General features: G+C 36.9%; 1 protein-coding gene across 4 annotated transcripts in view; it reads right to left on the bottom strand.

Moving 5' to 3' along the window:
• Positions 1-18,979, bottom strand: part of IRAG2 (inositol 1,4,5-triphosphate receptor associated 2) — a 136,766-nt gene extending 117,787 nt beyond the window's left edge. For 2 of the 4 annotated variants that reach the window (XM_045061551.1, XM_045061554.1), the window contains exons 1-2: positions 11,909-12,513; positions 5,511-5,621 (exon numbers count right to left, since the gene is read on the bottom strand). In XM_045061551.1, coding sequence (XP_044917486.1) covers positions 5,511-5,621; positions 11,909-12,479 — 682 coding nt within the window. In that variant the 5' untranslated portion in view covers positions 12,480-12,513. Of the gene's footprint in view, positions 1-5,510; positions 5,622-11,908; positions 12,514-18,862 lie in introns of those variants that run through there. The other 2 variants (XM_045061553.1, XM_045061552.1) reach the window with 2 other exon arrangements.
• Positions 18,980-24,820: the final 5,841 nt, after the last annotated feature.

Here is a 24,820-nt window from a genome sequence, read left to right as displayed (position 1 = left end):
GTTGTTTAATACTGCTAAAAATATTTATTGTGTGTCCCTGCTGAAAACTGAAAAGATATTTAAAAGGATTTAATAATTCTATACTCAGAAATTTGACTAAGTTCAAAGCTGATATTCAGAGCCTGATAAAATGTTTAGGTCTTTGCCCCTAAGTATACACAGAGAGAAAAAAAGACATTCTCATAGGTAGATGGGTGTGTCAGCCCTTTGACATCATCTAGGCAGCAACCAAATTCTTTCAGGAATTAAAAATAACTCCTCACTTTACAAATCTAGCCTTTACAGGACCAAGGATGTGGTTCCAGTAACAACTCAAGGACTATCAATCCTTTTACTGGAACCCAAACCTCCCATATTTCTTTCAAATAGTTTGTGTAAAAAAATCTGCACTCCTCCTTCTAGAAGGAGCTTGATTTTTTTTTTTTTCATGTGCCTTTGGAATGTAAGTTTTCAATGTTCTACCTGGTCTTGTCTAGGAACTCTTATCTAGTCCACCTCTTTAAAATGTGAATTTCAGGGAGGTAATTCTTATCAAGAAAAAACAAAAGGGGGAAAGGCCATTTGGGACTTGACTTGCCAAAGAGAAATATAAAACTTAAATATCTTCTTTCTCCACAAATATTTTTTCTAACTTTTTAAACATTTATTTTTGAGAGACAAAGAGAGACAGAGTGAGTGGGGGAGGGGCAGAGAGAGAAGGAAACACAGAATCCGAAGCAGACTCCATGTTGAGCAAGCTGTCAGCACAGAGCCCGACACCAGGCTTGAGCCCACAAACCGTGAGATCATGACCTGAGCTGAAGTTGGACACTTAACCAACTGAGCCACCCAGGTGCCCCCCTCCACAAATATTTTTAATAAGCTTTAGCCATCCAGAGAGATACCCTTAACTTACTTCATGTATTAGAAAAACTCAAACCCAACTTTTATAACTGGTGAATTTTGTAACTATTTCATGGCAGTTATTTTAAAATTGAAGCTATAAGTTCTATCTGTTCACATGTGTCTCCATGTGTTTATTGTAGGTAAGTGGGGTTTTCTACCTCTGGATGATACTGCTTTGTAAAAGAGCTCTATTTAGTTGGTTTAAAGGCAAGTGCCAAGTGCTTGTAAGAACTGTGCATTCTAAAACTCTCAAAGATAGAAACTAACCCAAATGCTTCTCAAGTTCACATGATTTGGAAAGATATTTGATATAAAAGCTAGCTTAAGGTTGATGGTTTAATTAAAAGACATGTATTTAGAGTTATCAACATTAAACATAAAGCAATTGAAGTTTACTAGCCAAAGAAGTTCATATTAACTCTTACAAGATCTTCAAGAAAAAAAATAATAGCTTAGGATAATGGCTGAATTTTTCTACTGTTTATTGAAGTTTCTGTGGGTAATCTAAACATAATTTTTAAAGACAAGTAAATTAAATAGAGGTAAGATAGAAGTTTATAAATGAACTTTTAAGCAATATTTATGTCTACTTCTAGTTTTCCCAATTTCTTTTTGATAACTTAAAAGCTTAAAGTTTTGCTTAGTTGGGTTAAATGAGGAATTAAGTTCATTAAATATCTAGATAATTTCCAAATAAGACAAATACTAAATTTAGATTTATCCACTTTTAGCTTCTCATTACATAATCTAAATGACACTTAGATGTGTAGTGCTATATTGAAAAAGTGAAAAACGCATATGCTTTTAGAAATTATGAAATGTATTCATAAAGTTTCAAATTTAAAGAATGCTGGTATAACGGTTCACAATTGCTTAATTCTTAAGTTTTCACTAGAAATTAAGGCTTCTAAGGGTTAAGAATTTTAACTAATATATGTAATTAAAGCTCCTAGAAATAATAAGGAAAACATCTCTATGCCAGGAAAGTAGGATGCATTTTTAGTACGAGAAGGTATGAAAAAAATGGATATGCATTTTTTATTGAGGGAGGAGAAAGTAATTTTGTTCCAAAGGGAATCTGGTTGCCTGAAAAGGAAAAAAAAAAAAAGGACAAAATTGGAATGTAAAAAAGAAAGTTATAGAGGGGCACATGGATGGCTCTGTCGGTTAAGTGTCCGACTTCAGCTCAGGTCATGACCTCATGGTACGTGGGTTTGAACCCGGCATTGGGCTCTGTGCTGACAGCTCAGAGACAGGAGTCTGCTTCAGATTCAGGGTCTTCCTCTCTCTCTCTGCTCCTTCCCCATTCATGTTCTGTCTCTTCCTCTCTCAAAAACAAACATAAAAAAAAAAAAAAAAAGAATAAAGCTATAAAAGGTCTATGGAAAAAGAATATTTGGAAAGAAAATTTTAATGTGTGGTCAAACTAAGAATATAATTAACTTATTTAAAAACGAATTTTAGTATCTAAAGCTGGTACAAAATTAAAATTTGGTTTCTCTCTTTTAACAGGACAAAGTGTTCTTGGACTTTTGGTCTGCTTTTGATAACAAATTATAAAAAGTTTTTTACTTTCCAAGTATTTTCATAAAATGTGATCCTTTTTAGAGAAGTGCTTTCAAACCCTTTAAAAATAAATATTTTTGGTAAATTTTCCCCAAATCAAGTACTATCTGAAGTCTTTTTGACCTGCAATAGTCCCAAGGATTTGTTAAACTAATCAGGTTTATTGGGTACAGAAATGACAAGGGAAACATTGCCAAATAAGTCACACTAAGCCTTTATTGTAGCTGAAAGACTGTGGCACATGTGGATGGAATCCATTCTGCTTTTGCCAAAGGAAAAAAAAAAGGCCCCTCATCGCTAGCCTTTTGCCATCCTGATGTCCTTGTAACATGGCATCAGTCTGATCCTGAATTAGTCTGCTCCTGCTCAGAAATTAAGGTGGGCAAAAAAATGGCCTAAAAGCAAAGATCAGTGGGGCTATGGGAAACCCAAGACTGCTGCTTGTTTTTTTGTGTGTTTTTGTGTTTTTGACAAACCCCATTTTTTGGTTTTGGCACTCCTTCACCCACCACAGGGCATTTAAGATCATTCAAATTATGAATAGACATTATGGGGGACTTCAATAATATTGTTAAAAAAGTCTACCCAAACATGTCTGACTTATCAGGTCCATAATCCTAGAAAACGGTTTTTGTTCCCAGAGGCCTCAGACTTCCTCCCTTTATACACCTTGAACACCTGCAGCTGGACTTCATTTAACCACTGCTTAGTGTGGATTATCAACATGTTCTTGCTATTGGATGTATGTCTTCTGTATGGGTTGAAGCCTTTCTCTCACGTAAAGTTAATGCCCACATGGTAGAAAAGATACTGTTAGAAAATATGGGACATTCCTCCTATAATCTCCATTGACCAAGGTACCCACTTCACTGGGCAAATCCTATGAACCTTAACAAAAACCTTGTAAACCTCTTAGAAGTTACAACCTTCTGTTGGTCCCTTGTTTCCTCATGCTAGTATGACCAGCCACTGTAGATTAGACGTCTTCTCTAACCTCCCTGGTACATTATATTCTCTGGAAAACATTGGATCCATGTTCATAGCTGCTTACCAACAAGCAAATGATCTCCCTAAGACTGGAAGGCCAGAAAAAGAACAAAGAGGATGACGGACTTAAAAACTGCAAACCTAAAGTTATAACCTGTGAATATCACAAAGAATCAAGAAAACAATGCCATGACCCATGAATACCACACAGAAGGTCAACAGAGCTTCGAGAACTACAGAGCAGCAGCTGAGAGTAGAGCTAGTGCCTTAAATTTTGATCACACCTCTCAGTTCAGTGGAGAGTCTGATCCAAAGTGGGAGAATTGTTTAAAAATTCCAAAATGGCATTTCTTAGGCCAAGTTCCCAAATTAGGGTTCAATACATAATCTAATTGCAGTTTCAACCTCCCCCAGATATAGTCTTACCCAGTCAGAAATTTTCTGATGGGAACCAAGGAGTCTGCCATAGGGGCTCTCCCCTCCCCCAAAGGAAGATGAGATAACTTGCCTGATAAGACCTCCTGCTCTTCCCCTAAGGGAAAGTGACCTTACCCAGAACGATTTTTTTTTTTTTTTTTTTTGGCTAATAACTTTCTTTCCCTACTCTCCTTCCTATAAAAAACTTCCATTTTGTACATCTCCTCTGAACTCTCCTCTACTTGCTGATGGGATGTTGCCCGATGCCTGAATCATTTAATGAAGTCCATAAGATCTTCCAATTTACTCATTAAAAAAAAATTTTAACAGCCTTCAATCATCAATAGTTTTGCCCTCTGATAAAAATACATAACACCATCTATGTAGAATTCTTGTCAAAAAATAAATAAACCAAACCTTTATCTGATCAAACCTCTAAAGATAGGGGACAGAGAAACAGGTTAAGTGTTCCCACAGACACATAATCACCACAATTTGGAAACTATGAGAAAGTAGAACCAATTTTGTTAACAAGTCAAAACACAAAAAGAGATATAGGAAAGGTACAAATAGATAAGGCAGGCAACTAATTACAATTAAGCTTTCTTAGATACCAATTTTTGAACACCAACAAAATATTTGATAGTAAGAAGTTATGTTACATTTTTAGTCGTGACAGTAGCATTGTAGTCATATTTAAAATCAGTCTTCATGTTTTAAAAATATGTATTGAAATATTTACAGATGAAATAATGTGAGGTTTTAGACTTATCATAAAACAATGCTGAGTTGAGGAAAGGAAAATGGGTGGGGTTAAAAAATGAAACCTAATTGGGGCACCTCGGTGGCTAGGTTAAGCTTCTGACCTCAGCTCAGGTCATGACCTCAAAGTTTGTGGGATGGATCCCTGCTGTCATCACAGAGCCCACTTCGGATCCTCTGTCCCCTCTTTCTGTCCCTCCCCCGCTTGAATTCTTTGTAATAAACGTTTTTAAAAAAATAAAACATAATTGCGCTGACATATAAGGGTTCATCACATTCTATTTCTGTCTATGTTTGAAATGTTAACACAGTTAAAAGAAATTTTAATCCAAATTAAAAAAAAACAGTGATAAATGAAATTTTGTAAAGTTATACAACAAAACCCACTAATTATGGTTACTCAAAGAAATAACATCACTGATATATTTCCCTCTCCTTTTGTTCAGCTGTATATTATTACTACAACGAGCACAAATTATTTATGTACTAAAAATTACTTGTGGACATTTTAAAAGGAACATATGTCTAAAAAAGCAGAAGTGAAAATCTAAAATTAACAATTTTGAGCTAAACTTTGTACAGTGGTTTTATAAATTTGAGGTATATATTTCCTGTAAGGCATCACTGATGACTTAGTAGTTCCAATGATTGGAGTTAGTGTCAAAAAAAAAATCATTCAAGACACTGGTAAAGTATGCAAAATAGGTATTAAGAAATTACAAGGAAATAACCAACACCTAAATAGTCATCCTTATTCCCAAATTAGGTTGCATCCATCACACAAACAACTACACAAGCACCACACATAAACCATTTCCCTTTCTCTCACAATAAAAAGCACAGATGACTTAAGGAGCACTACCAAATATTTCAGCAGAAAATTTTCAACTTACCTCTGCATTTTGTGTCACATGCATGAAAAATACTTGTGAGTAACTCTTCACAAGTCCTCTTAGTGCTGTAGGTTACATCTTTCTTGACATTATCGTTTCCTAGTTTCCATCCTATTAGGAGAAAGTTTGCAAATCCAGGTGTTTTCTGTGCTATTTTGTTTTAATTTTAACAGAAGAGACAAATTTAAGTAGCAGTCTACAATACTGGTTGACTTGCATAGACAAAGCACAAACTGATCTTGAATGTTTCATCATCAATTAAAAGAAAAAACGAGTAAGTTGTGTTCAAATAGAAAAGAGAAAGAAGGATTTGAGTTTTTGCCTGTAATATTAAAGGCATTCTGTGAAAAAGCAGTGTAACACAAATAGAAATATTTTATTCTTAATGTTTGTTTATCTTGAGAGAGAGCAAGAGCAAGCAGGGAAAGGGCAGAGAGAAAGAGAAGAGAGAAAGAATCCCAGGCTCTGACAGTGCAGAGCCCGATGTGGGGCTTGAATTCATGAAACATGAGATCACAACTGGAGCTGAAACCAAGAGTTGGGCGCTTAACCGACTAAACCACCCAGGTGCCCCATAAGTAGAAATACTTAATTTTTTTTTAATGTTTATTTATTTTTGAGAGAGACAGAGCATGAGCGGGGGAGGGGCAGAGACAGACAGACAAAATATGAAGCAGGCTCCAGGCTCTGAGCTGCCAGCACAGAGCCTGACGCGGGGCCTGAACCCACAGACCGCAAGATCATGACCTGAACCAAAATCGGTCGCTTAACCAACTGAGCCAGCCAGGCGCCCCTAAGTAGAAATATTTTAAAGACAAATAGAGGGAGAGCAAAAATTAGCTATACAGAAAACATGTCATCTTATATTATTTTGCTTTCTCACGCCTAACATATATGGGATTCTGCAAGCATCCGCTAAGTAGAGTTCCTGAAATTTGCATTAAAGTTGGCCTGCAAAATTTACATTCTCTTTTGGCTCACCTTATTGGTTCTACATGCTCTTATATGTTTTAGTCCTACACACACACACACACACACACACACACACACACACACTTAAAATGGTAGTTTTTAGCAAGGCATCTGGGAACTTTATGAATTTTAACTCCCCTATATCTATGTATTTCCATTGTAACATTCTAATTTTTCCAGAGAAAGTTTGTTTTCAGGTCAGTAGAGAAATACCAATGATTATGATTATAAATACAATCTGAAATTTCTATCAGGTTTTAATTAAAAGCATAGAAAATACTTACATTTCACATGCAAGATTTTCTTTTAAGAGAGGGGAAAAGAAAGGGTAAGTCTTGCTAGAAGATGGGAGAGTAGGATCCTGAGCTCACTTCCTCCCACAGACACAGCAAGGTGACAATTACAGTTGACCCTTGAACAACATGGGTCCACTTATATGTGGATTTTTAAAAATAGATATAGCACCAAAAAATATAGTACAATACTGTAAATGTATCTTCTCCTTATGATATCTTTAGTAACATTTTTCTCTAGCTTATTTTATTAGAAGAATATAGTATATGATACATATAACATACAAAATATACATTAATCAACGTTTTATGTTATTGGTAATGACCTGAGATACTGGCAGAGATCTTCCACAGCTAAAAGCATAAAAAGAAGGCCATGTTGAGAAGAGCAGGAGAGGGAGAGACACAGTAAAGAACCAAACCCCTGGTGTGGCACCAACCCATAATGAGGAGGTACAGGACAGGTGTGGAGTTCCTCCCTGAGAAGCTAGGGGATCAAGCCCCAAATCAGGCACCCTGAGTCCTAGGGACCTGTGTAGTGAAAACAATACTAAGTAGCAATACTTAGGGACCTGTGTAGTGAAAACAATACTAAGTAGCAATACTTAGACAAAATACTTAGACAAAATACACTTTAAAACAAAGCCTGTAACAAGAAACAAGGAAGGGTATTACTAATTAAAAAGGGATAAGTCCAACAAGAGAATATAAGAATTATAAATATCTATTCTCCCAATATAGGGCACCTAAATACATAAAACAACTATTAATAGACAAAGGAAGACATTGATGGTAACACAGTAATAGCATGGGACTTTAGCACCTCACTTATCGATGGATATCTCATCCATACAGAAAAGTGATAAGGAAACAGCTTTAAATGACACATTGTACCAGATGGAGTTAACAGATACAGAACATTCCATTCAAAAACAACAAAATACACATTCAAGTGCACGTGGAATATTTTCCAAATTATATCTCATTAGGCCATGAAAGAAGTCCCAGTAAATTTAAGAAGACTGTATACCAAGTATATTTTTCAACCACAGAGCTATAAGTGTAGAAATCAATTACCAGGGGGGGAAAAAATGGAAAAAACACAAACACTCGGAGACTAAACAACATGCTACTAACATCCTATGGGTCAATAAGGAAGTCAAAGAGGAAATCGAACATTACCTGGAGACAAATGAAATTGGAAACACAAAATCTTTGTTGGTTCAAAATCTTTGGGACTTAGCAAAAACAGTTCTAAGAAGGAAGCTTATGGCAATACAGGCCTACTTCAAGAAAGAAAAATGTCAAACAATCTAACTTTACACCTAAAGGAATTAGAAAAAAAAAAAAAAAAAAAGCCCAAAGGTAGAAGAAAGGAAATAATAAAGAGGAGAGGGAAAATAAATGAAATAGAGACTGGAAAAAAAAAAAAAAAACAATAGAAAAGATGAAACTAAGAGCTAAGTTCTTTGAAAACATTAACAAAATTGATAAACTTTTAGCCAGACTTATCAAAAAAAAAGAGAGAGAGAGAGAGGACTCAGATAAAATCAGAAACAAAATAGAAGTTACATCTGATACCACAGAAATACAAAGAATTATAGGAGACTACTACAAAATATTATATACCAGCAAATTGAACAACCTAAAAAAAATAGATAAATTTCTAGAAACTTGCAATCTCCCAAAACTGACAGGAAGAAATAGAAAATCTGAACAGACCACTTATTAATGAAATTGAGCCAGTAGTCAAAAGCTCCCAACAAACAAAAGTCCAGGAACAAGTAGCTTCACAGTTGAATTCTACCAAACATAAAGATTTAATATCTATTCTTCTCATATTCCAAAAAATAAATAAATAAATAAAGCTTCCAGTTCATTCTACGAGGCCAGTATTACCCTAACACCAAAATCAAAGACACTACAAAAAAGGAAACTTACAGACTAATATTTTTGATGAACATAGATGCAAAATCCCCAACAAAATATTAGCAAAATGAAGTCAATAGTATGTTAAAAGGACCATTCACCACAATCAAGTGGGATTTATTTCATGGATGATTCTATATGCACCAATCAATCCACGTGATACACCACATTAACAAAATGAAGGATAAAAACCATATGATTATTTCAATAGATGCAGGAAAAGCATTTGAAAAAGTACAAAATCCACTCATGATAAAAACGTCAACAAAGTAGGGTTATTAGGTTTAGAGGGAACATATCTCAACATAGTTAAGGCCTTATATGAAAAACCCACAGCTAACATTAGACTCAGTGGTGAAAAATTGAGTCTTAGAACTTTTCCTCTAAGATCAGGAACAAGACAAGGATGTCTATTCTCACCACTTTTATTCAATATAGTACTGGAAGTTCTAGCCACAGTCATCAGATAAGAAAAATAAAAGGCATCCAGATTGGTAAGGAAAAAAGTAAAACTGTCACTATTTCCAGATGACATCATACTACATACAGAAAACCCTAAAGACTACAGCAAAAACTCTTAGAAGTATAAATGAATTTTGTAAAGTCTCAGGATACAAAATCAACATACAGAAATCTGTTGCGTTTCTATATACTAATACTAAAAACAAAATAACAGAAAGAGAAATTAACAACCCAATTCACAGTTGTATCAAAAAAAAAAAATCCCTGGGAATAAATTTAACCAGAGGGGACATACCTGTAGTCTGAAAACTATAAGACATTGATCAAAGAAATTAAAAATAATACCAATAAATGGAAAGATACACCATCCTCATGGATTATAAGAGTTAATATTGTTAAAATGTGCATACTACCCAATGAAATTCTGTAGATCTAGTTCAATCTCTCAAAATACTACTAATATTTTTCAAAGAACAAAAACAACAAATACTAAAATTTGTATGGAACCACAAGAGACCCCAAGTAGTTCATGCAATCTTGAAAAAGAAGAACAAAGCTGGAGATACCCCAATTCCAGATTTCAAACTATCCTACAAAAGCTACAATAATCAAACCAGTATGGTACTGGCACAAAAACAGACACAGAGATCAATAGGACAGAAATGAAAGCCCAGAAATAAACCCAGACTTATATGGTCAATTAATATATAGAAAAGAGACAATAATACATAATAGGAAAAAGATAATCTCTTCAAGAAATGATACTGGGAAAACTGGACAACTATACGCAAAAAAAAAAGAACTACAGCACTTCCTTACATCAGACACAAAAATAAACTTAAAGTGGATTAAGTATCAAATGTAAATGCTGAAACCATAAAAGTCCTAAAAGAAAACACAGGCAGTAAACACTTGGACACTGACCTTAGCAATATTTTTCTGAATCTTTCTCCTCAGGATATGGAAAGAAAATCAGATGTAAAGTATTGGGACCATGGCAAACTAAAAAGCTTTTGCACAGCTTAGAAAACTATCAACAAATGAAAAGGCAACATATTGAATGGGAGAAGATATTTGCAAATAATATATCCAATAAGAAGTTAATATCCAAAATATGTAAATAACTGAACTCCAAAAAACCAAATAATCCAATTAAAAAATGGTGAGAGGAACTGCTCCCAAAGATGATTCCCATCAATATGGCCAATGGACTCATGAAAAGATGCTTGACATCACTGATCATCAGCGATATACAAATCGAAACCACAATGAGAGGTCACCTCACATCAGTCAGAATGGCTGATATCAAAAAGTCAAGAATAACAATTGCTGGGGAGGATATGGAGAAAAGGGAGCTCTCATGAGCTGTTGGTGGGATTATAAACTGACCCAGCCGCTATGGAAAATAGTATGGAGTTTCCTCAAAAAATTAAAAATGGAAATAACTAATAATTGCACTTCTGGGTATTTATGCAAAGAAAGCAAAACATTAAGTTGAAAAGATATATGCACGCCTATGTTTATTGCAGCATTATTTACAATGGCCAAAATATGAAAGCAATGTAAGTGTCTTCTGATAAATGATAAAGGAGATGTGGTGTGTGGATATAATATATGTATATATGTATATATATGTGTGTGTGCGTGCGTGTATGTGTGTGTGTGTGTGTGTGTGTGTGTGTGTGTGTGTGTGTGAATCTCCAATAGAATATTACTCAGCCATAAAAAAGAATAAAATATTGCCATTCAGGATAACACGGATGGACCTAGAAGGTATTATGTTAGGTGAACTAAGTCAAAGACAACACCCATATACTTTCACTTAAGTGTGGAATCTAAAAAACCAAATAGGGAGCACCTGGGGGACTCAGCTGGTTGAGTGACTCTTGATTTCGGCTCAGGTCATGATCTCAGACCATGGGTTAGAGCCTCTCACTGGGCTCTGTGCTGGCAGTGTGGAGCCTGCTTGGGATTCTCTCTCCCTCTCTTTGCCCCTCCTGCCCTCCCTCTGTCAAGATAATAAGCTTTAGAAAAAGTTAAAAAAAAAAAAAAAAAACAAAACAAAATAAAAGGAAATAGACTTAAAAAAATACAGAAAACAAATTAGTGATTGCCAGAGGGGAGATAGATGACAGGATAGGTGAAGTGGATTAAGAGGTACAAACTTTTAGTTCTAAAATAAATCATGGGGGGGCGCCTGGGTGGCACAGTCGGTTAAGCGTCCCACTTCAGCCAGGTCATGATCTCGCGGTCCGTGAGTTCGAGCCCCGCGTCGGGCTCTGGGCTGATGGCTCAGAGCCTGGAGCCTGTTTCCGACTCTGTGTCTCCCTCTCTCTCTGCCCCTCCCCCGTTCATGCTCTGTCTCTCTCTGTCCCAAAAATAAATAAACGTTGAAAAAAAATCATGGGGATGAAAAGTACAGCATAGGAAATATAGACAATAACACTGTAATAACTTTTCATGGTGACAGATGTTAACTACACTTATGATGAGCATTTAATATATAATTGTTGAATCACTATGTTGTACATCTGAAATTAATAGGTCAACCATATATCAATTAAAACAAACTTTTTTAAAAAATAATTTAAAAAAAAGAAAAAAAGAAAAGCATACTTTAAAATGGAAAGATGGATGCTTCCATCCAGGTTTTAATCATGTGGGTTGGGTAGCTCAGGTGTTCAGAAAGTGATATGCTTATTCCTTTATTGGAAGAACAAACATTAAAAGATGAATATTTACCAGCTTCGTTTGGAGATAAGTTTTTCCCCACTGAATCCTGAGAAGTAAAGCATTCAGAGCGCTTTTCAGAGGTTGAATCAAAGTCAAGTATTACGGCACTTAAGTTATTTTCACTAGAATAGTTATTCAAATCCTTGTTAGAGAAGTGCTCCCCTTTCCTGGTCTGTGATACCAAAGATGTGTAATGCTGAGAGCTCTGTGATCTTGGCCTTGAGAGGTTTTCTGAACTTGTGAAGGGAACAGAGTATGTTGCATTCTCAGGAGAGCAGAGAGGAGAAACGGTTAGGGTTCTTGGAGACGCTATTTGAGGATATGAAATGAAGGCATCGTCTTTCTCAGAATGTGAGAAACGTGTGTTGGGCCAGGGAATAGCAGCAGCCATTTTCGTCAGGACCTCTTCAAAATCTTTCTTGAAGTTAGTCTGTGGACCGTCAAAACGGCTAGATTGGTATTTGATAATCTGTTGAATCGGATCTGAAATCTCTTCTCTCTTTTGGATGGCTCTGATTTTTCTGCAAATGCTTTCCACTGGGTTATGTCGCTTGTCAGTTACCTTTCTTGCAGAGGCCATTGTTGACCTTCCTCCAATTATGCAGATGAAGTGACTAAAGTGCAGATAAAAGTAGACATGTTTTGTTTTGTTTTGTTTTGTTTTAAGTTAACATTGTCCTAACAATAATTTAGCAGTGCTATTTATTCCTAAATCAGCTTTGGACGGATTAAGATGTCTTTATGGAAAACAGTTCAAAGGTTCCTCAAAAAGTTAAAAATAGAACTGCCCTACAATCCGTCAATTACAGTACTGGGTATTCACCAAAGGATACAAAAATACAGATTCAAAGGGGTACATGTACCCCGATGTTTACAGCAGCATTATCAAGGATAGCCAAACTATGGGAAGAGCCCAAATGTCCATCCACTGAAGAATGGATAAAGAAGATGTGGCAGATATTTATATAATAGTTTACTCAGCCACCAAAAAGAATGAAATCTGGCCATTTGCAATAATGTGAATGGAGCTGGAGTGTATTATGCTTAGCGAAATAAGTCCATCAGAGAAAGATCATATGATTTCACTCATATGTGGAATTTATGAAACAAAACATATGAACAGAGGGGAAAGGAAAAAAAGAGAAAGAGGAAAGCAAACCACAAGAGACTCTTTACGATAGAGAAAAAAAAGACGGGGTTGATGGAAGGGAGGTGAGAGGGGGGATGGGCTAAATGGGTGATGGGTCTTAAGGAGGACACTTGTGATAAGCACTGGGTATTATACATAAGTGACGAATCACTAAATTCTACTCCTGACACCAATATTATATATTTTTTTCTTTAAATTCAGGTTAGTCAACATATAGTATATCTTTAAACAATTGGTTTAAACAACTTTCCATGTGTTTAACTTTGGCGCTCAAATTCTTAGGAAATAACAACAGCTTACAAACATAAAGTACTTACCACCTGCCAGGTTTCGTACTAAATTCTTTATATGTATCAACGCATTTCATTCTCAAAGCCACCCTATGAGGTAAACATTACTATTATCTCCATTTTCCAGCAAAGACAGAATAAGAGACAAACCCAAATTCACCCCAGATAGGTGCTGGAGCTCAGATTTGAACCCAGGCAGTCCTGCTCCAGAGGCTAGACTCCTAACCATACAGCTTTACATTTACAATATGTCACATATGATGGTGAGGCTGCAGGCAGCTCACATTTGAGTACTTGTCCTGGTTTTCATCTGTCGCGAACTTACAAAATATGCCCTACCTCAGCCATTTCACATGTATCTAAACTTCCCAGAAACCCTGTCAGATGTGGAAATATTCCTTTTACATGTAACGAAACAGAGGCTCAAAGAGGTCGAGTAGCTTGCTAATAATTACACCTCTAAGATTTGAACCAAGGAGGTGTCTGACTCCAGCATAATTTTCTTTAATGGCAAGATATAGGATTAAAAAAAAAAAAAGCATGATCTCACTTCTTGTAAGATAGTAATTAGGGAATTTGAAAATAAATCCAAAATTTTGCCTAAAGCTGGCAAAATTTAAATTGATCTAGGTCAAGAGTTACCATAGTTTGAATAGTTACAAAGAGCTGGTTACAGAGAGTTTGAACGTGATGATTTTTAGAACCTTAAAAAGATTTCCATTCATGGATCTCTTTTTAAAAATACCCTCATAGAAAATGAACAAAAGGTACAGAAATTTTAAGAAGAACTATAATTGGAAAGGGTATTTTAGAAAGACTGGTATTTAGAAGAAGACACTCAAAAATCCTCACAATCTGGCTTCATTTTACTTCAAGATGACAGACACCTGCTGCAGCCAATGAGGCTCCTACAAGCAGAATCCTTTACTATTTAAGGTAATGATCATCTTTGAACCTTTAAACTTAACAAACCTTTGAACTTAACAATAGCCTCCTTTCTGTATATTCAAGGGTGATCTTTCAATGCCAGACCCAAATGCCAAAAAAAATTTCTCTGTGGAAATTCTGGATTCAGGGTATGCTCACTGGACTCTACTTTCTGATCTCTCCCAGGCTTTATAATAATTGCCCTTTATGTTTGTCATTTAATTAAATTTTATCCTCTCTCCTTGGATTGTTTAAACTGTGTATGCAGAGGGCACCTGTGTGGTTCAGTTGGTTAAGCGTCTGACTTCAGCTCAGGTCATGATCTCACAGTTCACTCTTTGAGCCCCGTGTTGGGCTCTGTACCAACAGCTCAGAGCCTGGACCCTGCTTCGGATTCTGTGTCTCCATCTCTCTCTGCCCCTCCCCTGCTCATTTTCAGTCTCTCTCTCTCACAAATAAACATTAAAAAAATGGCATGATAAATTATATCAAAATTTTTAAAAAATAAACTGTATGCCTGTTTCCTCAAAACACTTATAATTCTTGTATTCAAAAACCATGATGCTATTTTTTTCTAGATACACAGTACATTTTTGTTGGCATCACTGACAATCCACAGTCATAAATCACACACAATTACCAGGCTTGTGGACTGGTACCCTAGCTGCTCTATTGACCCTCAACTACTCACAGCTACCACTTTCTCTGGATAATTTCCCCTGGCTGCTCATTGCTTAACTGGGAGGTTGGAAGTGATGTAGAGGGAATGACAGAAGAGAATTCACCTGTGCACACACATGCTTTGAATCTACAGCTAACTGGGGCACCTGGGTGGCTCAGTCGTTTAAACTTCCAACTTAGGCTCAGGTCACGATCTCACGGTTCATGGGTTCCAGCCCCACACACCCTGTGCTGACAGCTCAGAGCCTACAGCCTGCTTCTGATTCTGTCTCCCTCTCTCTGTCCCTCCCCCACTCATGCTCTGTCTCTGTCTCTCAAAAACAAACAAACATTAAAAATTTTTAAAAAGCGGGGAGGGGCACCTGGGTGGCTCAGTCAGTTGAGCGTCCGACTTCAGCTCAGGTCATGATCTCATAGTTCATGAGTTCAAGCCCTGCATCGGGCTATGTGCTGACAACTCAGAGCCTGGAGCCTGCTTCAGATTCTGTGTCTCCCTCTCTTTCTGTGCCGCTCCCCCATTCACTCTGTGTCTGTCTCAAAAATAAATAAAAACATTAAAGAAAAAAAATAAATCTACAGCTGTGGTGAGGACACAGCAGGAGCCATCTGATTTCCTTGAGTCAAGAGTCTTGTAAGACTGATTAAGTATCTGTCAATATTCTCAATATGAAATGACTGTGCTTCCCTTCAAGAGCTAGAGAATGGAAGCAAAGGTTGGATATGCAGCTAATAGAAACCCTAAAACTGGAACCTCAAACTCTCAGATCCTGTCTACCCTTCTTGTTGAACACTGAGGCGGGAAGTTGTTCAAGCCACAGTGAAGGGCTTTGCCTTGTGGGCATTTGCGACTATTCCAGATTAATGTTCCTAGCATTTCTACTTGTTTTTCTAAGGCATTTTTCTCCTTTTACCATCTGTTTCCTAAACTCCCATGACTCACCTAAGTGACCTCCACTCCGTGGTTTATAAACTAAATCTTATAAGGAGTACACTTAAGACCCTGGCTCTTCATGAGCTAACGAACGTTCACAACACTAACTTGTTTTGCTTTTTTTAATATAAAGCAGAACATTTGAATTCAATAAGTAAGATGTGATAAAGATTTCAAAATTTGGGCTACCTCCTCCATATATGGCCTGGAAACATCTCCAGTCTGTCCTGTCCAAACCTCTTTTTTAGTTCTAGATCTCAATAGAAAAGATTAGCTGCAATCTGCTGTAATACTTAAAAATATAAGTCTAACTTGTGCAATAACTCTTTTTGAAAACATACTAACTGCAAATTAAAAACTGAAAGTTAATTATACTTGCAGGATTGGTTACTTGGAGGTCTCTCTTTTAAAAGCAATTTCTTCTTTATCTGTTTTAGCGGACTGAATATTTACAGTGGATGGTACACTTGTAGAAATCCCAATGGCAAAAAGTGTTTTTCCCAAGTTTATTATTTTTAGTAATCTCTAAACCCAGTGTGGGGCTCTAACTTACAACCCTGAGATCAAGGGTCACATGCTCCTCCATCTGAACCATCCAGGTGCCCCAAGAAGTACTTTTGTTTTTAAATTCTCTGAATCTCAGCTGCACTCCCTCCCTCTCTCCTCACTCATTCCTTTAGGCATTCAACCAATATTTATCAAGTACCTGAAAAGTGCTAATACCTCTGCTCCAAAGAGTATCTGCTCTGCTAACACCTGTAGTCTGCAGGAGGTACAGACATGAACAAGTAAGCTACTGGGAATGCCAGATGAAATCCAGGATGCCCAAGAAAATCTGAATTTCAGATGAACAATGGTTATTTTTTTAGTATGTCACAAAAGTTGCACAGGAAAAATACTGAAAAATTATTTATCTGAAATTCAAATTTCACTGAGCATTTGTATTTTTATTGGATAAATCTAGCAACCCTAAAACCCAGGGATAAATATATAATTACACACTGGGAAAGAAAAGGGCCAGGGCTGTGGGAGCATATTCTAGGGGGTTATCCTAGTTTGGAAGTAAGGATGGAGAAATTGGGGGGCATCTATTATGTATCACACACTGTGCATGATGCTATACATATTGTGTGCTAAGTCCATGGTTATAGACAGAAAACTGGGACCACAAATCTGCTACAGGAATTCTCATTTGGATCCATATTAGCTCAGTGTAAAGTCACATTAGAGATTATCCAAACCAATTATTTCCCTTATTTTATTTATTTCTCATATTGATTGAACTATACCTCATTATTCTTATTTCTAGAATCTGAGCCCATTATTATTATTGCCTGAATTGCCAATAGTAAAAGCTCTTGAATCAACACTTTTTACCATCTCCCTGGTCCAAAGCCTCAGAGGCTTTGGAAACATTTATAAAACAAGTGTTATTTGCTTCTTACCTAAAGTAAGTTTACTCATTATGTATCTAATATCACCAGTGATTTAAATGTTCAATGTTAACCTGTAGGCATTTACATTCTTTGAGCCTTACAGAAATGTTCCACATTTGTTCTGACTTCCTAAAGCAATCTTCAATAGGTTAGAATAAATTCACTATTTATGTAAAGTATATAGAATATTTCATGTTCTTTGGGAATTGACAAACATAAGGGCATAATCTGTATTTTTCAATATCAATATTCTTTAATCACTAGGAAGTAGTTGAATTTCTTTGCAAAGAAAGATTTATATAGACATACTAAAGTAGCATTTTTGGGAAAAGATTTCAGGGTGATTCAAAAGCTCTTTAGAGAGCCTTCTGAATCTTACTTAAAAAAGATTATGTTGACAATATAATTATCTTTCCTTTACCAACCATTTAAATATTTTCTCCCTTTACTAACAATTATTTCTTGAATATTAAGCTTCCAAATTTTAGATCAGGGAGGCATATTTTAATAATCATTCAATACTTGATTATGAAATTCAGGCAAATATTTCATCCAAGTCCCAGTTGGTGATTTAATTAATGCAAAACCCTTATGTATGCAAAATTTTTAAAATATCCATGTGTATTTGTAGATGAACAATAAACTCCTTTTGCCAAAAGAGCCCTTCACTAACAGATGCCAGTAAACCCTTCATGGAAACAGAAGAAACATCTGTTCACTGAGATGCTCCCAGGAAAGTCATCTTTAGCGGGCCGAGTGGGAGGGGAGAGCATGGTTTTCTATTTAACCAGTAAACTTCATATTTGCCAGATAACACTGTTTTTAGTCTGTGACTAATATTTAATGTAATAAATAATAAAACTTACTTTTTCCTGTCCTAAGATAGGTGACAGCAGCTGTTAATCAAAATGATTTGCAAACCACAAATCCCAGATTTAGTAAACGCTCCGGAGTCTCATCTGCAAACCTGTTTGATTACTAATAAATGCAAGCTGGCATAGAATGGGACTCTCCCCTCCCACCATTCACTTAACCCAGTTATATTAAGCTCTTTGGCTGGGTCACACCAAACTTATTATAAACATCTCATACTGGAACAATTCCTGAAATAGCATAGTCACACATATGCTTCTGAAACAGCACTGTGTTCTTCTGTTTCAGTTCTTATTATGTGAAGTCTGGTTTTCTTCTCAGAGACTAGGAGAAGAGCTAAAATAAATATCTAACTGCAAGAATTCAGGTGCTCCCATGTTCTTGGGGTCTACAAAAGCACATAATCATTTTCCACTAATACACATTGAAAATGACTAAGGCTGGAAATGACAATTTAGGACTTTAGGAGTCCAAAAGTCCCTTTAAAAACAATTCTGGGAGTTGCCTATGGTGAAAGCAACATTTCTGGGGAACCTAGCTTTATCATAAGCGTATTGAGTTGGGGAGTGAGGAGAAGTCAGAGGCTACCCATGGAATGGCTTTTCCCTGTTGAGAACAGGACTTCTTGACCTCAGATGACTAATAGCCAGCATCCACCAAAGTTCAGTTACTCACTTGGGGGAAAACTCACCACCTTATTTTCACTTTACCAGCACTCCAAGAGCCATCTTCTGGAAACTGGGACTAGAGAGCGGAGGTCTGTGTGATCAAGTAATTGGGTGGAGCTAAATTCCACCAGTGATATGGAGCCAGCAGAGAGACTGCAGCTGGAGAAGAGGGAAGCCACTGATTGGCTGCACCTGCCTCACTGGTCCTCTCGATGATCTCGAGAGGGAGGTTGAGGAAAGACATAGGAGGAAGGAGGACCGCTGATTTGCCGGTATTGATGCCATTTTGGTGCACTCCCTACCACAGTGCTAACAAGAAAATGAAGATCACCCATAATATACTCTCTCTAATCAGGATGAAGGAAAAGTCACTTTTTTTTTTCAACGTTTATTTATTTTGGGGACAGAGAGAGACAGAGCATGAACGGGGGAGGGGCAGAGAGAGAGGGAGACACAGAATCGGAAACAGGCTCCAGGCTCTGAGCCATCAGCCCAGAGCCCGACGCGGGGCTCGAACTCACGGACCGCGAGATCGTGACCTGGCTGAAGTCGGACGCTTAACCGACTGCGCCACCCAGGCGCCCCGAAAAGTCACTTTTTAAGTTAAATTTCATACATATCTGTTGGGCCAAGTGCTTTACGGTTTCTAAAACACTAATGCTGTTAATCATTACATCTTTTGGGAACCATATATGGTTGGGGGGACACAGTATATGGACTATACAAAGTGCAATAATTAAGCAAAAAGTACAGGAGTGGTACATTAAACTCCATGAGAGGTCAGGATAGGGGGAGGTCAGTGTGGGCTGAGAAGAGTTTTTGAAGTAGGTGAGACATAAACTGGGCTTTAAATAGTACACTATTGTTGGCAGATAGGGGCTTGGACAAACCTGTGAGGTGGGGAGACTAAGCTTGCTGCTTAGCGGCACTGGGTAAACAGATACAACCGTGAGGTAGGTGGGAGGTTGTGAATAGTGAAAACGTAAGTCTACGTAGGTAAGATACAGGCAGATTCAGAAATGAATGACATTTTTTGGCAATGCTATTTGCCATCCAAGAAAATAATATTCGGTGGGGGGGGGGGGTGGGGACACACATCTTAAAAACAAAACAAACAAAAACACAAACCAGAATCAGAGTTCCAAACATACAACCTGAAGCATCATAACTGGAACATTTTGTTCTCAAACTGGCAGTTTTGCTTACACTCCCTGGGGCTTGGCTAGCCAGACCACTTCAGTCCCTAATCACATGCTTCACAGACTTGAGCCCTGGTGATTTCCTACTTCTCTTCTATTTTCTCTCTTCCTCACTCAGGCTCGAGTGCTCTGAAAATCTATTTTTGGAATATATATGCTCCTGTTCCTGTGGGTTATCATTTCTGTCCCCAGATGAGAGAGAAGGGAAGTGTAGTAGTTCCAAGTTGGACCTCTGGATTCAAATAACCTGAGTTCAAATCCCAGCTCTCCCCAATTAGTTCTGTGTCTTCTGACTAATCACTTAACTCTGTGTTTCAGTCTTTATCCAGAAAATCAATATTATGAACAACCCCTTGGGTTTGCTGCAGGGACTAAATGAGATAACACATGGATGATGCACTTTCTGAAACCTCTTTAATTTATTCAGGTATTAAATGTACTCTTACAGCACAAAATAGTGCCCAGAAAGAATGAATTAACACATTCCTATTACTGACTTGCTCTGTTTAATTTCCCATGAAGTGAACTATTATAACATCTATGCTTGTGATCTTCTTATCAATCCACAGATACCGAAACTAGCAACACCCAGAGAGATTTCCCTCCTAGTCATAAAGGAAGCCAATGGTGGAGCCAGAAATAATATTAAAATTCTGAATCCACTAGACCATATCACCTGTCTGGCAAATTATACTCTTACTTCCTCCTCCAGATGAGTGTATTACACTGATGTTTCTCAAGGTAGTGAAAGGAATAGCCTGAGCGATAAATTCCAATGGATGTGCAATTAATTCAATGCACATGTTATTCCATTATTTATTTATTGTTTGCCTTATATGATTCTCACAGGATGTGCTCATACTGTGCTCTCTGCCCCTGGACAGCACAAGCTGGTGACTCCTGCACCTGCCCTCAGGCAGCTAGAAATGTGCATTCTTCACCAAAATAGCTTCTCCAACCCCAAACACATGCTTGGTTAACACAGGAGAGAGTACATAGGGGTAAAACGCAGACTCGGCCAAAAAACCAAGATGGGGCTTTGGGTTTTGGGATATACTATAGGTATTATTGATAACAGAATGGTGTTTACTTGCTAAGTCATTTCCCCTTAAGGCATGTTGACTAGACAGGGCCCCTGACATTGCCAGACCTGAAAGCAACGGTCTTGTATCAGAGAACCACTGAAGGACACTGCAAGGAAATTAAGTCTTATCATGTAACTAGGTGAGAAAAAAAGAAAAAATGTATTCAAATAGCACATGTCTCTTTCTAACTCAGTCTTTAATGTCACTAGACATTAGCCAGTGGCTGGATCTCTGAGATTAACTCTGGTTGATCCAAGGGACTCACTTTGTCCAACAAAAATAGATTGGAGGGCATGGAAGGAAGAGGGGGCTATTAGAAGAAAGGAAAGAAGGAAGGAAAGAAAATCAGTGGAATCCTCCTTCAGTATAGGTATAACCAAACTTAATATGCATTTTCTTTTTCGAAACCTGCTCTATGTAAAATGCACTATTTCTTATAATGTACTCTATTGTGCCCTTGTATTCTGGGTGTCATCATCTTTAAATTTATTTCTTTTAATTAATTTATTTTAATTAATTAATTAATTAATTAACTAGCAAATGCAGTGTCTTCAGGAAGCCAGTTTTCATAAAGATACTATCCCAGAGACAAAAGTATTGGAAATTAGGTGATCCATGGATTCCATTCTGAAAAGGAGTAACACAGAAGTGAACGCTTTGAAAGAAAAGTTGGCAATTTCTTTTTGGAGGGAAGTGGAAATAAAACAAGGCCCTGAAGATACTACTAAGATACATATTAGCTGAATGAAAATCAGGTGTTGCCCTTCCAGATCTAACCAGAAGTAAAGCAGGAGTACCAATCCTTACTTGGTTCTATACCTCCGCCCACCCTTTGCACTTACTAGGGAAGGTAATAGCTTCCTAAAGCCACCCTGCCAATGCTGTGGGGGGGTGGGGGGTGGTGGTGTCCTTTCTTCTTACAGCTTCTCTCAACCCTGTCCACACCTTCATGAATGAAATTCTTTTCAGCCTCCCCTTAAAAACAATTTTCCATCTCCTTCCTAAGGAACACTGGCCGATATGCGCTAAGAGATACTTTTAGTTGTCATATGAATTTCCATAGCCCAATATGATTATTATCCACAATACACAGAGGGCATCATACCTCTTTTAAAATATTTTGTTTTTATTTTTAAATTCTGTGTAGCCTTTTCTTTTGGTTACATAAGTACAGCTAATTCAAAGAAGGAGATTTGATTAAAAGGAAAAAAAGGCTTTACTAATCTTCTTTGGAAAATTTTAACAGCTATTGCCAAATCACTTTCCATAGATTTTATCAATTTATGTTGTCACCAATAATTTGTGAGCCTGCTTCATCCCCCACGCCCTCATCACACACAATGTGTTGATCTTTGCCAATCTGATAGGCGAAATATGGCATCATGCCATTTTAATTTGCATTTCCATCCTTATGAATATAGTTTCATGTGTTAAAAGTCATTTGTATTTCTATGTTCTATTTGTTTGTATCTTTGGTCATTTTTCTTTTCTTTTTTTTTTTTTTTAGCGTTTACTTATTTTTGGGAGACAGAGTGCGAATGGGGGAGGTGCAGAGAGAGAGGGAGACGCAGAATCCGAAGCAGGCTCCAGACTCTGAGCTGTCAGCACAGAGCCCGACACGGGGGTCAAACCCCATGATCGTGAGATCATGACCTGAGCTGAAGTCAGACGCCCAACCGACTGAGCCACCCAGGTGCCCCTCTTTGGTCATTTTTCAGTAGGGGCTTGATTTTATCAATTTACAAAAGCTCTTTATATATTAAGAAATTTATTTCTTTGTAATATGTGTTAGAAATTCACTTGTTGAATTGTCATTTCTATTTTTTGTTTATGCTATTTTTTGCCATGCAGATTTTTTTTTAATATAGTCAAATTTCAACATTCTCTCTGTGAATTCTGAATTTGTGTTAGCCTTAGGAAGGCCTTCCTGACTCCAAAATCACAAAAAAGTTTCCCATTTTTTTCCCTGAATACATTTAGAATTTATTTTGGTATATAGTGAATATATATATCCTCATTGTTTTTCAAATGGCTACCCAGTTTTTTTTTTTCTAGGAATTTAACCTACAGACATATTTGCACATATTTTCAAAGCTAATTAGAAAAATAGATTTAGTTTAGTGTTGTTTGGAATGGCAATATATTGAAAACAATCTTTTCATCCTTCAAAAGAAGACTAGTTACATTAAATCACAGTTCAACGACACACTGGAATAAAATACAGTTCTTTAAAAGAGGTTTTATAAGTACTAATATGGAATCCCAAAATTATGTGGTCAAGTTGTAAATCAACCCTAAGATAAAGAATAGTACTAACATCATTTCTGATTAAAAATATATAGGGGCGCCTGGGTGGCTCAGTCAGTTAAGCGTCCAACTTTGGATCAGGTCATGATCTCATGGTCTGTGAGTTGGAGCCCCCCATCAGGCTCTGTGCCTACAGCTGGGAGCCTGGAGCCTGCTTTAGATTCTGTGTCTCCCTCTCTCTCTGCCCCTCCCCTGCTCATGCTCTGTCTCTGTCTCAAAAATAAATAAACATTTGAAGTATTTTTTAATAAATAAAAAATTAAATAATATACAGTATAAACACAAAGCAAAACACATGTACACATAAATACATGAAGAAACTAGAGACAATGATAACCTTGGGAAGGAAAACTACTGGCAGTTTAAGGAACATAGTAGAAGAGAGATTTAATTATTTCTGTATAATTTTTGTTTCATATCTATGTACAGTATCATTTTAAATAAATGCAAAAAAAGAGGAAAAACAACAGATTTTTAAAACTCAAGTTATTCGGTTTGGGTGGCTGAGCCATTACCATTTAATATAGATTTGTAAGATAATGTCATGTACAGTGTCAAGACCTGCTGATTTTGAAATCAGCAAAACTCATAAACAGAAGTATGAAAATGTGGATCAGTAGCACCCTCTGCTGGTAATGAGTTGAAATTCGAGACACAGAAATCATTAATAAACCTAAATGATTATTATCAAGTACTCAAATAGTGTATAGTAAGAATGATAATATTTTATATCACAATTTAAAAAAATCACTGGGAATTTACTAAAGTTAAAAAATCACACATTTTTTTGTAGCAGTCCACAATTCTAATGTTTTAACTGTTGTCTGAGGGCAGAACTTCACTTTTCATATGGGAATTGAGAAAAAACAATACTTATTTTTAACAATAGTTATCACCAATGTGCATAAAAGTGAGCATGATTGTACATGTTTATCTTGTCAGTCTGTATAGTTTCCTCATGTCCTCCCCATTCTAATTTCTATGCACTAGGCCATACCCCCAACACACACAAAGTGCTCAATATTTGTCAAATGAATTAATTAGAATTGATTAATTAATTAATTAATTAGAATCAAGAATTCTAATTAAGAATTCTAATTAATTCTAATTAATTCGTTTGACAAATATTGAGCACTTTGTGTGTGTTGGGGGTATGGCCTAGTGCATAGAAAAGAGAAGTCCCATAGGGTGCCTGGGTGGCTCAGTCAGTTAAGTGTGGGACTCTCGGTTTAGGCTCAGGCCATGATCTCAAGGTTTATGAGATTGAGCCATGCATCAGGCTCTGCACTGTTAGCCTGGAGCCTGCTTGGATTCTCTCTCTCTCTCTCTCTCTCTCTCTCTGCCCCCCACCCCAAAATTAATTAAAAAAAAATA

Source organism: Felis catus, chromosome B4, assembly GCF_018350175.1.
Source record: "Felis catus isolate Fca126 chromosome B4, F.catus_Fca126_mat1.0, whole genome shotgun sequence".
Taxonomy (NCBI): Eukaryota; Metazoa; Chordata; class Mammalia; order Carnivora; family Felidae; genus Felis; species Felis catus.
Note: the sequence above shows the minus strand (reverse complement) of the source record. Positions and strands in the feature narration are given on the sequence as shown.